This window comes from Pristiophorus japonicus, chromosome 13 (genome assembly GCF_044704955.1).
Source record: "Pristiophorus japonicus isolate sPriJap1 chromosome 13, sPriJap1.hap1, whole genome shotgun sequence".
In the NCBI taxonomy this organism is placed as follows: Eukaryota; Metazoa; Chordata; class Chondrichthyes; family Pristiophoridae; genus Pristiophorus; species Pristiophorus japonicus.
The window spans coordinates 71,068,914-71,085,742 of NC_091989.1; the positions used below are offsets into that span (position 1 = coordinate 71,068,914).

At 45.7% G+C, this 16,829-nt stretch overlaps 1 protein-coding gene across 3 annotated transcripts in view; it reads right to left on the reverse strand.

The window, feature by feature from the left end:
* Positions 1–16,829, reverse strand: part of itpr2 (inositol 1,4,5-trisphosphate receptor, type 2) — a 404,634-nt gene that overhangs the window by 59,283 nt on the left and 328,522 nt on the right. For all 3 annotated transcript variants that reach the window (XM_070897635.1, XM_070897634.1, XM_070897633.1), the window contains 3 exons: positions 5,764–5,956; positions 3,124–3,249; positions 512–687 (listed from right to left, as the gene is read on the reverse strand). In XM_070897635.1, coding sequence (XP_070753736.1) covers positions 512–687; positions 3,124–3,249; positions 5,764–5,956 — 495 coding nt within the window. The remainder of the gene's footprint in view (positions 1–511; positions 688–3,123; positions 3,250–5,763; positions 5,957–16,829) is intronic.

Genomic DNA, 16,829 nt, shown 5'->3' on the forward strand with positions numbered 1-16,829 from the left:
TAGCTCGGGAGTTTCCCATCCTAACACCCCGAGAGAGATGTACAATGCCCCCCCTTAGTGCTCCGCCCCCTGACTCAGGGCCAGCTGCCCAAACTTACTGATGCGCAAACTGTTCCTGGGCGCTAACTTTACCGCCCCACCGCCATTACCGCCCCAAAATCATCAAAGATGAAAATCCCGCCCATAATATGTGTTAATTCGGATTGTGCTTCCTCACTGTACAAATCCACGGGTGAATTGTAAGAATTCAGCAGTCAGACCCAGACCTCAATGTGGTGAAATTGTAAATTCAGGAACACATTATAGGAAATGAATGGGTAGAAAAAGAGGCAGCTGTGACTGCACTGAATCTCCAATATATGCTCCGTGTTGGGAGCACTAAATCGTAAAATTGGTGCAATTATCTTTCATACTAACAAACTACGCTCAGCTAAATATTTTCATTAATCTCTGGCTCACCTGAGATTTACAAATGACGTCAATGTTCTTGCGACTACCCGTTGTTACTTACATTGAGAGCACCCAAGAGTATCAGCGTGGGCCCCAGCCCGATGGTGTATATGGACCGGAACATTACAGACACAATAAATAGCCTTATGCCATGAGGCTTCGGTACGAGGATAAGCAACGCCGTGCAAACAGCAACCACTATCCAGAGCAGCAGTGAAAACAGGGGAGAGATTGTACCTGCAATGAAGAAAAGAACAAAACGGTCAGTGAGTGCATGATAATGGAGGTGGCACACATTGCCGGAGAAAGACCCGATGCCCACAGTAGCCTCAGTAGATAGCACTGTAGGCTGTAGCTGCACCATCGGAGCAGACCGGGGAGAAGAAGGAGCAGAGTGCCGGTATACCACTCCAGGGAGCAGCACGTGCTGGAGCAGCAGAGCAACAGCAGTGAAGAGGGACGTCACTAAAATCCAGGTCGGTGATTGGAGCGCGGGCAGGTACAGCAGGAACGGCGAGGTCGGGGCGAAGGAACGGCAAGAGTTTGTAGAGGGACGTGATTGGGGCCCAGGAGAGGCGCGAGTTCGAGGCCCAGAAGAGGCGAGGGCCCAGGGGCAGCACGGGCCAGCCCACACTGCGATATGTGTGTGCGTACAGCAGAGCTGGTCTCCATTCATCTTGGTTAACCCTTGCCACTGGAACAAGACCTAGTTCTGTCAAGCCCGTGTGGTGGCTAGTGTGCAACAGCCACCACACGTTAAAAAAATCCACGCACAGGCATCTTCCACCCTTCAAGATTTAGTTCGGACCAGGAATTTTAGGTCCTTCATTGAAACATCTGCGAACTTTTTGACGTGGAAGCAAGTCATCCTCGGTTCGAGGGACTGCCTATGATGATGATGATGAGCTGTGAAAGCAGCAGATTTCAAATATCGCAGGTATTAACCAACTGTTCTATTTGTAACTCAAGTGAAACTCTGACAGTACATTTCTGATTACCATCTTCCCCATTTCACTGGACTGCAGCACTGCAGTAATCTCGATTAATGGGCCAGATTTTGCGGTCAAAATAACGGGGAGGCTAATGGCGCTCGCCATTAATTATGCACAAATGGTACAGCAACTTCAAGCGAGGGGCAGATAGACGGTTAAACTCAAATATCCAAAAGTTGCTGTCCGAGATGCGTCACTCTGCCGTTAACTTTGCAGAAATGGCATCCTGCTGCCTGCCTCCCCATTGACGGGCATTGAGTGAGGTGAAACTGCTGTATTTGCCCAGTAGATATTAACTAAACTCACCACAGAAAGCTAAGTCTTCTCTATTTCAGTGCCCTTTTAACGACATGATAAGTGTTAATTACTGCTAGTCAGCCTCTCTAGCACTGAAAATGAACTGTTTTGAAGAGCAGCGGAGTTATCCCCGGTGTCCTGAACAATATTTATCCCTCAATCAACATAACAAAAACAGATTATCTGGTCATTGTCACATTGCTGTTTGTGGGAGCTTGCTGTGCACAAATTGGTTGCTGTGTTTCCCACATTACAATAGTGACTACACTTCAAAAGTACTTCATTGGTTGTAAAGTGCTTTGAGACATTCGGTGGTCGTGAAAAGCGCTATATAAATGTAAGTCTTTCTTTATTACAAGTGTGGAGTCTCTTTCCTTCAGGTATTAATTGTTGCTGGAGATTTAAAAAATGTTAAATTTAAAATAAAAACATTGTCTTTTTTACTTTTCCGTTCTGTTCCTTTTTCTCTCTCTATCAATCCAATGTTTCTTTCCCTCTATTTCTTTCTCTTCCTGTACCTGATTTGACGTTGAATTCACCCACTCTAATTTACACTGCCTTCTCAGTCCTTGTGCTGTTAATTTCACAATTCCACAACCCTTCAATATGATTGGTTAAGGAGATGCACAGTTGCTTTCCCTGCTCACTCATGTCCCAGATGCCCCGTTTCCCTCACTGTGCCGTTATCAGCTCACACTTTCAGCAATGTGCCTTGCAAAAAATTTAAATACCTAAACATGCATGGACAAGCTGAATTGAATGCCCTGCTACAGCAACAGTTGGTCCAATAGATGCCAATTCCATTTTGATCATCAATGCTTACCTGTGGTGTGTAATGTAGAAAGAAAATAAGGAAATAAATTGCATTCATATGGCACCTTTCACAACCTCAGGACATCCCAAAGTGCTTTACAGCTGATGAAGTACTTCTGAAGTGTAGTCACTGTTGTTCAGATGAAACAAACTGAGGCCCCATCTGCTCTGTTTGATGGACATAAAAGATCCCATGGCACTATTTCGAAGAAGAGCAGGGGAGTTGGCCCCGGTGTCCTGGCCAATATTTATCCCTCAACCAACAGAACAAAAATAGATTATCTGGTCATTATCACATTGCTGTTTGTGGGAGCTTGCTGTACGCAAATTGGTTGCCGCCTTTCCTGACACTACAACTTCATTGGCTCAAAAGTGCTCTGGGACGTCATAAAAGGTGCTATATAAATTCAAGTTCTTTCTTTCTATGTATATTACCCCTTTTAAGTCTGCTTCAAATATAATAATATCAGCAAACATGCACAACACTACATCTTTCCAAGTGATGTGAAAATGTGTGCAATTAGTAAGCGATTACTGAGCAATTAATTTTCGAACATTCTTTCTAACTTACCCTCATCACCATCATCTCCAAATGGATAGAAAAGTGCAACAGCCAGGTTGATAAATACTGCAAAATTGAACGAGATGGTCCCCCAAAGCGAGATGTTTTTTGAGAACCAAAACAAGCCTGGGTTGTCTGAAGAAAGAAAGAAAGAAAGAAGGTAAGTAAAACTGTCCCAGTCTTGTCCAGTAGAAATTGTTAACTAGACACAAAAATAAGACAGCATCTATGGAGAAAGCGTCAGAGTTAACGTTTCAGGTCAATGACCTTTCGTTTATGGCAGAGACACAGGAGAGGCCACAGCGACACACTTTTAGCCACATGCACTAACTTTACGTAGAATGTACAGCACAGAAACAGCCCATTCGGCCCAATGGTCTGTGCCGGTGTTTATGCTCCACTCAAGCCTCCTCCCACCTCACTTCAGCTCACCCCATCAACAAATCCTTCTATTCCTTTCTCCCTCATGTACTTACCGAGCTTCCCCTTAAATGATTCTATGCTATTCACCTCAACCACTCCCTGTGGTAGCGAGTTCCACATTCTAATCACTCTCTGTTTTTTCTGAATTCCCTACTGGGATTTATTCATGACTATCAAAAGCCATAAACCACGAAAGATCATTGACCTGAAATGTTAACTCTGTTTCTCTTTCCACAGATGCTGCCTGACCTGCTGAGTATTTCCAGCAGTGTGTGTTTTTATTTTATATTTATGAACCCTAGTTTTGCACTACCCACAAGATGGAAACATCTTGTCCAATGTCTACCCTATCAAACCCCTTTATCATTTTAAACTCTAGAGAAAAGAGCCCTTGTTATTTTTACGTATTATGCACACTCACACAATGCAGGTAAACATTAGCTGGCTCGCCGGGTGGGAGGGGGTTAGACATGTCGGAGAAGAAGGGTGGATGGACAGAGAGGGATGGAGAATTACTGGGATAGAAGAAGGAGGGAGGGAAAACTACAATGCTGTCATGTGCCTAGTAAGGACCAATCAGTTACAGCATCACTACCGTCTCACAACTCCCAGGCTACTCTTGTACAGGCCCACGGCCGGTAATCCAGGGGTCTGGACCAATAGTCCCGGGAATGCAAGTCCGAACCCCCTCATGGCAGTTTGAGAATTTGAATTCAGGTTAAGAAAATATGGAAATTAAAAGCTGGCATAAGTAAAAATGACAAAGATAAAAACCTGACTTTCATTAGGGACTTTAGGGAGGAAACCGGCCGTCCTTACCCGGTCTGGGCCTATACTTGACTCCAGTCCCACACCAACGTGGTTGACTCTTAAACTGGCACTCTGTTGTATCCATGGCGACGTGGGATGTGCAATAAATGCCAAACTTGCCAGCAACGCCCTCATCCCAAGAATGAATTCGAAAAAAAATATTTATAATACAGGTGCAGCGTCAAGAATCCGGAGTTCCGGAATCCAGAATGTTCTGGGATCCGGACTCCAGGATGATCGGTGGCAGGGTCGCCTGGAATCCGTAAAATGTTCCGGAATCCGGGCCAGATGACCCTGCCAACCTTGGGGCCCCGCCACTGCCCGACCTCAGGGCCACCTCGCCGGTTCGCCTGAACAGCTCCTCGGCGGGACCAGCCCAATGACAACATCCTCGGCAGGGCCAGATGGCCTGAACAGCTCCTCGGCCTCCACCCCCACTTTCTGATGTTTCGAAATCCGGAAATACCCAAACCTGGGCTCGGGTGTTTCCGGATTCGTGATGTCAGAAAGCAAATCGAAAGTCCGGAGAAGCCCAGAATCTGGAACGGCCTCGATCCCAAGGATTCCAGATTTTAGGCACTTCACCTGCATGTTGCATGCCCACACACTCGATGGAATTTGTGTTTTCTCCCAGAAGTACTCAATGCCTGAAACACTGAGTACTGCTGGGAAAAAAAACAGCAATGGAAATGAGGCCCAGTGGGAAAGTACAGGCCTGGTAGAAAAGTGAAGAAACAGGACTTCACAGGGATCACATACCCAATGAGATCAGGAGTCCTGTCATTTATAGGAAGAATATTTACAAATAAAATACACACACTGAAAATGAAGCCAAAGATTTGTCAAAGGTGTGATTTGGCTTCATCAATGGTCCAGTCACATTTCTAAAAAATGAAGAGCTAGTGGGAATAAGCATTGGCCCAATCTCAATTATCATCAATGGTCACACAAGTGTGGGAAGGTCTTTAACTGCTTCTATTAGGGCCCTTATTTACACATGGAAAAAGCCTAACACCTGCGCAAGGCATGGGTCCTGTATCCTGTTGCTTCTGGCCTTCACCAATGTGCTGGTGGGGCTTCCTGACCACTATATTAAATGTGTGCAAGGCCGAAAAATGGTCACTGTGCAGCCCAGACTCTTGGCCGATATCCGTCAGTGGATGTACTGGAGACCTTCGATATTAGATTAACATAAAGAATTGGCTCAAAGAATAAACCAATTAATTGGGCTTACAGGTGAGGGAGAATAGTTCTGAGGTAATTTCTTTCTTGCGTAAACCCCCAAATAATTTCTTTGGACACTGGGTGAAGTTTGATACACCGCAGGCCTAGCTAAGCGTTAAAAAAACAAAACACATGGATCCCAAGCTCTAAGTGTGATCACAGGAGCCCAACCAACCAAGTGAGAATATTTACTTTTGATCTTCTTCTGCCAATTCATTTCGCTGTAGAGATCTTCGGTTTGCTGGAAGAAATCGTTGACTTTGCTGCCCTGCTCATCCCTCTCGGTGGTGTTGAACACCTTACACTTGGACTCCCGCGTGAGGTATTCACAGATGCTGGGCACGGGAAAGACTATCTGCTCCATCGTCCGGTCATGCCGCACAATCTGAGGATGAAAGATGAAATCAGGTTAAGACTATTTGTTCAAACATTTCTCTGGGATCCAGGGTCCCCAGGAATCCACCTAATCCAATGACAGAGGAGGGAACAGCAGAGACGTTGGAACAAGTTACGAGACAAGGCCAGAGAAAGCGTGCCTCGGTCTGACGACTATCTCCGACCTTGTATCAAAACAGCGAAGTTTATAAATCGCTGCAGCAGAGGTTAGATTATGGCCTGGTGATCCTGCCATATTGTGTTTGTTTTATGTAATAAATGACAGGGTATGGTGGTCCTTATTGTAATGTATTTGCTTCATGGGTTCTTTGCTTAAGAATTCATAGCAACACATTACCATTAAGAACTAGTTGGTTTATTAACAAAGGTTTAACAATCACATTACACATTATCAGTTCATCCACCAGTTCATCTACCAGGCTCACAACCACCTGCCTCATCGTGGATTCCCCGAACCCAACTGGCTGGGGTTTTATTGAGTCTGGTGAACATCATGTGACTGGCTAAGCCACTCCCAACTCAACAGCTCTACCACTCTTTTAGAGTAAACAAAATAAACATTAGATCAAGTGCCCCCTGATCTGGGGGACACTCCAAACATTTCCCAAGGCCCTTTTTTCCCCGTATTTTTGATAGCTCTACCAACCTGTGAGCATACTCACAGGTGCATCCATTAAAGGTATGTTACTGGACTGCTGCACTGGCGCGCTGGAGGCGGTGTTGGATCTCATCATCAATGCCTGCTCTTGTTGATAGGAGGCTCTCGAGATAGGGGAAGTGGTCCACGTTGTCCAGGGCCACGCCGTGGATCTTGATGTTTGGGGGGCAGCAAGCAAGTGCTCTACTCGGAACTCGTCCACGGCAAACGAGCCAAAGGCAGGCAGAGGAAATGTTACAAGGACACCCTCAAAGCTTCCCTGATAAAGTGCGACATTCCCACTGACACCTGGCCATAGACCGCCCTAAGTGGAGGAAGTGCATCCGGGAGGGCGCTGAGCTCCTCAAGTATCGTCGCCGAGAGAATGCAGAAATCAAGCGCAGGCAGCGGAAGGAGTGTGCGGCAAACCAGACTCCCCACCCACCCTTTCCTTCAACCACTGTCTGTCCTACCTGTGACAGAGACTGTGGTTCTCGTATTGGACTGTTCAGCCACCTAAGAACTCATGCTAAGAGTGGAAGCAAGTCTTTCTCGATCCCGAGGGACTGCCTATGATGATGATGTTACTGGACTGGTAATCTAGAGAGTTCGGGAATTTGATTTGTATTCAGTTAAAAAAATTATTTGGAAGTAAAAAGCCACTGCCAGTAAAAGTGACCATGAAGCTGCTGGATTGTCAAAAAAACTCAACTGGTTCACTAATGTCCTTTCGGGAAGTCTAGCCTGAATGTGACTCCAGTACCACACCAATGTGATTGACTCCTAACTGGCCTCTAAATTGGCCCAGCAAGTCACATGATTTTGGGCAACTCTGGGTGGGCAATAAATGCCATGATGCTCACATCCCGAGAATACCTCGTTTGTTAAATGAAGGGGGCATTGTATGCTTTAACATTTGAAAAATGCCATTACTTACTGACTTACTGTTCTTGGTGGTTCATTATTATCTGCTCCCTCAATATGTTTGTTGTAGAAAGTGCTGTCATTAAAAGAGTTAGTTGGGATGCAGTCAAACCCAGATTATATCATGCTTGGCAGAAGGCTGTTTTATTAACGTAACATTACCAAGCGACGAAGCATCTTGTATGCATTGATACAGCTCGGATAACTGGCTGATGAGCAAGTTTAATATTGGTCACTTATTGTGAAAAATGCTTTGTTTCAACTGTTGATTTCTTTATTAAGCATAAATAAGAGGTGAATGCTTATTCTGGTGCGTTGTGAATTAGTCAGTCTTCTGTGCAAATGGGTAAATCTCATTGGATTAAAACTATTGGGAGTAAACTGATTGTTTCTGTTTATTTTCCATGTCTGCGCTCCTCTAATTCTGCCCTGTTGAGCATCCCTGATTATAATCGCTCCACCATTGGTGGCCGTGCCTTCAGCTGCCTGGGCCCCAAACTCTGGAACTCCCTCTCTAAACCTCTCTTTCCTCCTTTAAGACGCTCCTTAAAACCTACCTCTTTGACCATGTCTGCTGTAATTTCCTCTTATGTGGCTCGGTGTCAAATATATTTGTTTTGTCTTATAGCACTCCTGTGAAGCGTCTTGGGACGTTTTACTATGCTAAAGGCACTATGTAAATAAAAGTTGTTGTTGTTATATCCAGCCCCACCCGCCCCCCCAAAAAACAGTGTGGCTCGGAGACTTGCACTAGTGTGCGACATCTGAGATGTGAACATCTGAAGCGCGTGGACAGGAAGTTTGTATGTATGTTAAATGTTTAATAACATTATAGATTGAGTGAACATCTTAAAAAAGATGTTCATTCTGGACGAAAGCTCCCAAGAGATGAGTATGTGGTGAACACCTTTCATTGATGAACGATTTCCCTCCATATCACTAATACATAGTAGCGAAGGCCACAACGCTTCTAGCCTAAGGCAATCATAACTAATGGTCTGGCAAACTAGAGGTAGTGCCAGACAGGAGTGCAGGCCTCTGTGGCATGGGTATTTTTTGTAGTCTAAATAAGCAAAGGCAGTCGATAGCAATGAACTGTCAGGAATAGCGAATGACAATTATATCACATACAAAACATCCCAAGGCACTTCAGCAATAGGCGTAAAGAAAACAGTTGTTGTGCCAAGAAGTGAGGGTGACAGAAAGCTTGGTCAAAGAGGTGGGCTTTGAGCAGAGTCCTGAAGGATGAAGGAGAGATGGAGAGGCATTTAGGGAAGGAATTCCAGAGAGTAGGATGCCAGAAGCTCGGCATTCTGTGGTGGGACAAGAGAAGAACGGGAGGCACTAAAGACTGGAGATTTGCAGGTGATACTACGGGTCAGCCGTGGCTCAGTGGTTAGCACTCTCGCCTCGGAGTCAAAAGGTTGTGGGTTCAAGTCCCATTCCTGAGACTTGAGCAGATAATCTAGCCTGACACTCCCAGTGCAGTGCTGAGGGAGTGCTGCACTGTTGGAGGTGCCATCTTTCAGATAAGACTTTAAACCGAGGCCCTCTCAGGTTATCGTAAACCGTAAAGAGCAGGAGAGTTCTCTCCGGTGTCCTGGCCAAAATTTATCCCTCAACCAACATTACTAAAACAGATTATCTGGCCATTATCTCACTGCTGTGTTGGGGACATTACTATGCACTGCTTCATTTCCTACCATCATCATTGGCAGTCCCTTGAAATCGGGACTTCCAGTCTAAAAGTGAGTTCTCAGGTGACTGTACAGTCCAATACGGGAATTACAGTCTCTGTCACAGGTGGGACAGACAGTGGTTAAAAGGAAAGGGTGGGTGGGAGTCTGGTTTGCCATACGCTCCTTCCACTGCCTGCGCTTGCTTTCTGCAAGCTCTCAACGATGAGACTCGAGGCGCTCAGCGCCCGCCTGGATGCTCTTCCTCCACTTAGGGCGGTCTTGGGCCAGGGATTCCCAGGTGTCAGTGGGGATGTTGCACTTTATCAAGGAGGCTTTGAGGGTGTCCTTGAAACGTTTCTTCTGCCCACCTGGGGATTGCTTGCCGTGTAGGAGTTCCGAGTAGAGCGCTTGCTTAGGGAGTCTCGTGTCGGGCATGCGGGCGATGTGGCCCGCCCAAGAGAGCTGGTTAAGGGTGGTCAGTGCTTCGACACTGGGAATGTTGGCCTGAGTGAGAACACCAACGTTGGTGCGTCTATCCTCCCAGGGGATTTGCAGGATCTTGTGGAGGCAGCGCTGGTGGTACTTCTCCAGTCCTTAGAGGTTCTTGCCGTATATGGTCCACATCCCTGAGCCATACAGGAGGGGCGGGTATCACTACTGCCCTATAGACCATAAGCTTACTCCCACCAGTGCGTTTCCTACATTACATAGAAACATAGAAAATAGGTGCAGGAGTAGGCCATGCAGCCCTTCGAGTCTGCACCACCATTCAATATCATGGCTGATCATTCCCTCAGTACCCCTTACCTGCTTTCTCTCCATACCCCATGATTCCTTTAGCCGTAAGGGTCATATCTAACTCCCTCTTGAATATATCCAATGAACTGGCATCAACACCTCTCTGCGGTAGGGAATTCCACAGGTTAACAACTCTGAGTGAAAAAGTTTCTCTTCATCTTAGTCCTAAATGGCCTACCCCTTATCCTAAGACTGTGTCCCCTGGTTCTTGACTTCCCCATCATCGGAAACATTCTTCCTGCATCTAACCTGTCCAGTCCCGTCAGCATCTTATAAGTTTATGAGATCCCCGCTCATCCTTCTAAACTCCAGTGTAAAAAGGCCCAGTTGATCCAGTCTCTCCTCATATGTCAGTCCCGCCATCCCGGGAATCAGTCTGGTGAACTTTCGTTGCACTCCCTCAATAGCAAGAACGTCCTTCCTCAGATTAGGAGACCAAAACTGAACATAATATTCCAGGTGAGGCCTCACCAAATCCCTGTACAACTGCAGTAAGACCTCCCTGCTCCTATACTCAAATCCCCTAGCTATGAAGGCCAACATACCATTTGCCTTCTTCACCGCCTGCTGTACCTGCATGCCAACTTTCAATGACTGATGAACCATGACACCCAGGTCTCGTTGCACCTCACCCTTTCCTAATCTGCCGCCATTGAGATAATATTCTGCCTTCGTGTTTTTGCCCCCAAAGTGGATAACCTCACATTTATCCACATTATACCATGCATTTGCCCACTCACCTAATCTGTCCCAAGTCACCCTGCAGCCTTTTAGCGTCCTCCTCACAACTCACACCGCCACCCAGTTTAGTGTCATCTGCAAACTTGGAGACATTACACACAATTCCTTCATCCAAATCATTAATGTATATTGTAAAGAGCTGGGGTCCCACCACTGAGCCCTGCGGCACTCCACTAATCATTGCCTGCCATTCTGAAAGAACCCGTTTATCCCGACTCTCTGCTTCCTGTCTGACAACCAGTTCTCTATCCATGTCAGTACATTACCCCCAATATCATGTGCTTTGATTTTGCACACCAATCTCTTGTGTGGGACCTTGTCAAAAGCCTTTTGAAAGTCCAAATACACCACATCTACTGGTTCTCCCTTGTCCACTCTACTATTACATCCTCAAAAAATTCCACAAAATTTGTCAAGCATGATTTCCCTTTCATAAATCCATGCCGACTTGGACCGATCCTATCACTGCTTTCCAAATGCGCTGCTATTTCATCTTTATTAATTGATTCCAACATTTTCTGCACTTCTGATGTCAGGCTAAGAATTACCCGTTTTCTCTCTTCCTCCTTTTTTAAACAGTGGTGTTACATTAGCTACCCTCCAGTCCATAGGAACTGATCCACAGTCAATAGATTGTTGGAAAATGATCACCAATGCATCCACTATTTCTATGGCCACTTCCTTAAATACTCTGGGATGCAGACTATCAGGCCCCGGGGATTTATCGGCCTTCAATCCCATCAATTTCCCTAACACAATTTCCCGCTTTATGAGGATATCCTTCAGTTCCCACTTCTCACTGGACCCCCGGTCCCCTAGTATTTCTGGAAGTTTATTTGTATCTTCCGTCGTGAAAACAGAACCAAAGTATTTGTTTAACTGGTCCTCCATTTCTTTGTTCCCTATTATAAATTCACCTGAATCTGACTGCAAGGGACCTATGTTTGTTTTTACTAATCTTTTTCTCTTCACATATCTATTGAAGCTTTTGCAGTCAGTTTTTATGTTTCCAGCAAGCTTCCTCTCATACTCTATTTTCCCCCTCTTAATTAGACCCTTTGTCCTCCTCTGCTGTATTACAAAATTCTCCCAGTCCTCAGGTTTGCTGCTTTTTCTGGCCAATTTATATGCCTCTTCCTTGGATTTAACACTATCCTTAATTTCCCTTGTTAGCCATGGTTGAGCCACCTTCGGCATTTTATTTTTACTCCAGACAGGGATGTACAATTGTTGAAGTTCATCGATGTGATCTTTAAATGTTTGCCACTGCTATCCACCGTCAACCCTTTAAGTATCACTCGCCAGTCTATTCTAGCCAATTCACGCCTCAAACCATCAAAGTTACCTTTCCCCAAGTTCAGGACCCTAGTCTCTGAATTAACTGTGTCACTCTCCATCTTAATAAAGAATTCTACCATATTATGGTCACTCTTCCCCAAGGGGCCTCGCACAACAAGATTGCTAATTAGTTCTTTCTCATTACACATCGCCCAGTCAAGGATGGCCAGCCCTCTAGTTGGTTCCTCGACATATTGGTCTCGAAAACCATCCCTAATACACTCCAGGAAAACCTCCTCCACCGCATTGCTACCAGTTTGGTTAGCCCAGTCAATATGTAGATTAAAGTCGCCCCTGATAACTGCTGTACCTTTATTGCACACTTCCCTAATTTCTTGTTTGATGCTGTCCCGATCCTCATTACTACTGTTTGGTGGTCTGTACACAACTCCCACTAGCGTTTTCTGCCCTTTGGTATTCCGTAGCTCCACCCATACAGATTCCACATCATCAAAGCTAATGTCCTTCCTTACTGTTGCATTAATTTCCTCTTTAACCAGCAACGCCACCCCACCTCCTTTTCCTTTCTGTCTATCCTTCCTAAACAGTGACTACACTTCAAAAGTACTTCATTGGCTGTCGAGCACTTTGAAATCATGAAAGCCGCTATAGAAATGCAAGTTGTTTCTAGGTGGCAGTGTCTGAGTGCTTCTCCCATTTGAAGTTGGCATAGGTTATGGCCAAAGCTCTTGCATAATGACCCCTTAATCTTGCCTTCATACCCGCCCTCCAATGTGGCAGAAGGAGATGTTGTCAAACCAAACAGTCTGTGGTAGAGAGCTTGATAGCTCAAGGCAACAGACAAATATCAACAACTGTTTCTTTGTCCTGTCAGCATAATAGGAAAAGTTTTTTTTTTCAAAAAACAGCCATGCAGTGGGAACAGAAGGCTCTTTCTCAAGCATCTAGAGGCTAGGTGGGCGAAAAGAACTGGTGGATTCAAAGCTAAAGTGAATTGCAATTCAGTTTGAGTAGCAATTTAGTATAAGTGGCAGCCCAATCTTCAGGTGTAGAAGATCAGCTTCGAGCACATTAGGTTCAGTGACTCACTCTGCCAATCCAAATACTAAATATTAAAACTTCCACAGCAGAAGCTTTAGGTTGACCGTGACCAGAAGAAAATACATCAACTTGTGAAACCCCAGGAAGTCGTAAACTGAAACCGTTTGAAGGGAGTTTTGAGACGATAAGATATTTACCTGAACTGGAGACATATTGGACCTCAGGAATAGCCATAAAATATACTCGAAGCGGGCAGGATTAATTCTCTGTGTCAGCTGTGGCTCAGTGGGTAGTACTCTCGTCTCTGAATCAGACGGTTGTGGGTTCAAGTCCCACTCCAGGGACTTGAGCACATAAATCTAGGCTGACACTCCCAGTGCAGTGCTGAGGGACCATAAAGCTTGGTGCCAGATTTGAGGTCCTGGTCTTCGAACACTCTCTCAGGCGACCGATGACTGTGCTGGCGCACTGGAGGCGGTGCTGGACCTCATCGTCAATATCTGCCTTTGGAGATAGTAGAATCCCGAGGCATGGTCTACAGGGCTGTAGTGATACCTGCCCTTCTAAATGGCTCCGAGACGTGGACCATATACAGTAGCCACCTCAAATCGCTGGAGAAATACCACCAACGCTGTTTCTGCAAGATCCTGCAAATTGCTTGGGAGGATAGATGCACCAACATCAGTGTTCTCGCTCAGGCCAACATCCCCAGCATCGAAGCATTGACCACATTCGACCAGCTCCGTTGGGCGGGCCATATTGTCCGCATACCCGACACAAGACTCCCAAAGCAAGCGCTCTACTCAGAACTCCTACACGGCAAGCGATCCCCAGGTGGGCAGAGGAAACATTTCAAGGACACCCTCAAAGTCTCCTTGATAAAGTGCAACATCCCCATCGACACCTGGGAATCCCTGGCCAAAGACCGCCCTAAGTGGAGGAAGAGCATCTGGAAGAGCGCTGAGCACCTCGAGTCTCATCGCTGAGAGCATGCAGCTAAAAAAAGCGCAGGCAGTGGAAGGAACGTGCGGCAAACCAGACTCCCCACCCACCCTTTTCTTCAGCCACTGTCTGTCCCATCTGTGACAGAGACTGTAATTCCCATATTGGACTGTTCACTCACCTGAGAACTCACTTTTAGAGTGGAAGGAAGTCTTACTCGATTTCGAGGGACTGCCTATGATGATAAGTGTTGAGGGAGCACTGCACTGTCAGAAGTGCCGTCTTTGGGATAAGATGTTAAACCGAGGCCCCGTCTGCTCTCTCAAGTGGACGTAAAAGATCCCATAGCACTATTTCGAAGAAGAGCAGGGGAATTATCCCCGGTGTCCTGGACAATATTTATCCCTCAATCAACATAACAAAAAAACAGATGATCTGGTCATTATCACATTGCTGTGTGTGGGAGCTTGCTGTGCGCAAGTTGGCTGCCGCGTTTCCCACATTGACTACAGTGACTACACTACAAAAGTACGTCATTGGCTGTAAAGTGCTTTGAGACGTCTGGTGGTTGTGAAAGGCGCTATATAGAAACATAGAAAATAGATGCAGGAGTAGGCCATTCGGCCCTTCGAGCCTGCACCACCATTCAATGAGTTCATGGCTGAACATGCAACTTCAGTACCCCATTCCTGCTTTCTCGCCATAGCCCTTGATTCCCCCTAGTAGTAAGGACTACATCTAACTCCTTTTTGAATATATTTAGTGAATTGGCCTCAACAACTTTCTGTGGTAGAGAATTCCACAGGTTCACCACTCTCTGGGTGAAGAAGTTTCTCCTCATCTCGGTCCTAAATGGCTTACCCCTTATCCTCAGACTGTGACCCCTGGTTCTGGACTTCACTAACATTGGGAACATTCTTCCTGCATCTAACCTGTCTCAACCCATCAGAATTTTAAATGTTTCTATGAGATCCCTTCTCATTCTTCTGAACTCCAGTGAATACAAGCCAAGTTGATCCAGTCTTTCTTGATATGTCAGTCCCGCCATCCCGGGAATCAGTCTGGGGAACCTTCGCTGCACTCCCTCAATAGCAAGAATGTCCTTCCTCAAGTTAGGAGACCAAAACTGTACACAATACTCCAGGTGTGGCCTCACCAAGGCCCTGTACAACTTGTAGTAACACCTCCCTGCCCCTGTACTCAAATCCCCTCGCTATGAAGGCCAACATGCCATTTGCTTTCTTAACCGCCTGCTGTACCTGCATGTCAACCTTCAATGACTGATGCACTATGACACCCAGGTCTCGTTGCACCTCCCCTTTTCCTAATCTGTCACCATTCAGATAATAGTCTGTCTCTCTGTTTTTACCACCAAAGTGGATAACCTCACATTTATCCACATTATACTTCATCTGCCATGCATTTGCCCACTCACCTAACCTATCCAAATCACTCTGCAGCCTCATAGCATCCTCCTCGCAGCTCACACTGCCACCCAACTTAGTGTCATCCGCAAATTTGGAGATACTAGATTTAATCCCCTTGTCTAAGTCATTAATGTACAATGCAAACAGCTGGGGCCCCAGCACAGAACCTTGCGGTACCCCACTAGTCACTGCCTGCCATTCTGAAAAGTACCCATTTACTCCTACTCTTTGCTTCCTGTCTGCCAACCAGTTCTCAATCCATGTCAGCACACTACCGCCAATCCCATGTGCTTTAACTTTGCACATTAATCTTTTGTGTGGGACCTTGTCGAAAGCCTTCTGAAAGTTCAAATAGACCACATCAACTGGTTCTCCCTTGTCCACTCTACTGGAAACATCCTCAAAAAATTCCAGAAGATTTGTCAAGCATGATTTCCCTTTGACAAATCCATGCTGACTTGGACCTATCATGTCGCCTCTTTCCAAATGCACTGCTATGACATCCTTAATAATTGATTCCATCATTTTACCAACTACCGATGTCAGGCTGATCGGTCTATAATTCCCTGTTTTCTCTATCTCTCCTTTTTTAAAAAGTGGGGTTACATTGGCTACCCTCCACTCGATAGGAACTGATCCAGAGTCTATGGAATGTTGGAAAATGACTGTCAATGCATCCGCTATTTCCAAGGCCACCTCCTTAAGTACTCTGGGATGCAGTCCATCAGGCCCTGGGGATTTATCGGCCTTCAATCCCATCAATTCCTCCAACACAATTTCCCGACTAATAAAGATTTCCCTCAGTTCCTCCTTCTGACTAGACCCTCTGACCACTTTTATATCCGGAAGGTTGTTTGTGTCCTCCTTAGTGAATACCGAACCAAAGTACTTGTTCAATTGGTCTGCCATTTCTTTGTTCCCCGTTATGACTTCCCCTAATTCTGACTGCAGAGGACCTACGTTTGTCTTTATTAACCTTTTTCTCTTTACATATCTATAGAAACTTTTGCAATCCGTCTTAATGTTCTCTGCAAGCATTCTCTCGTACTCTATTTTCCCTGCCCTAATCAAACCCTTTGCCCTCCTCTGCTGAGTTCTAAATTTCTCCAGTCCCCGGGTTCGCTGCTATTTCTGGCCAATTTGTATGCCACTTCCTTGGCTTTAATACTATCCCTGATTTCCCTTGATAGTCACGGTTGAGCCACCTTCCCTTTTTTATTTTTATGCCAGACAGGGATGTACAATTATTGTAGTTCATCCATGCGGTCTCTAAATGTCTGCCATTGCCCATCCACTGTCAACCTCTTAAGTATCATTCGCCAATCTATCCTAGCCAATTCACACCTCATACCTTCAAAGTTACCCTTCTTTAAG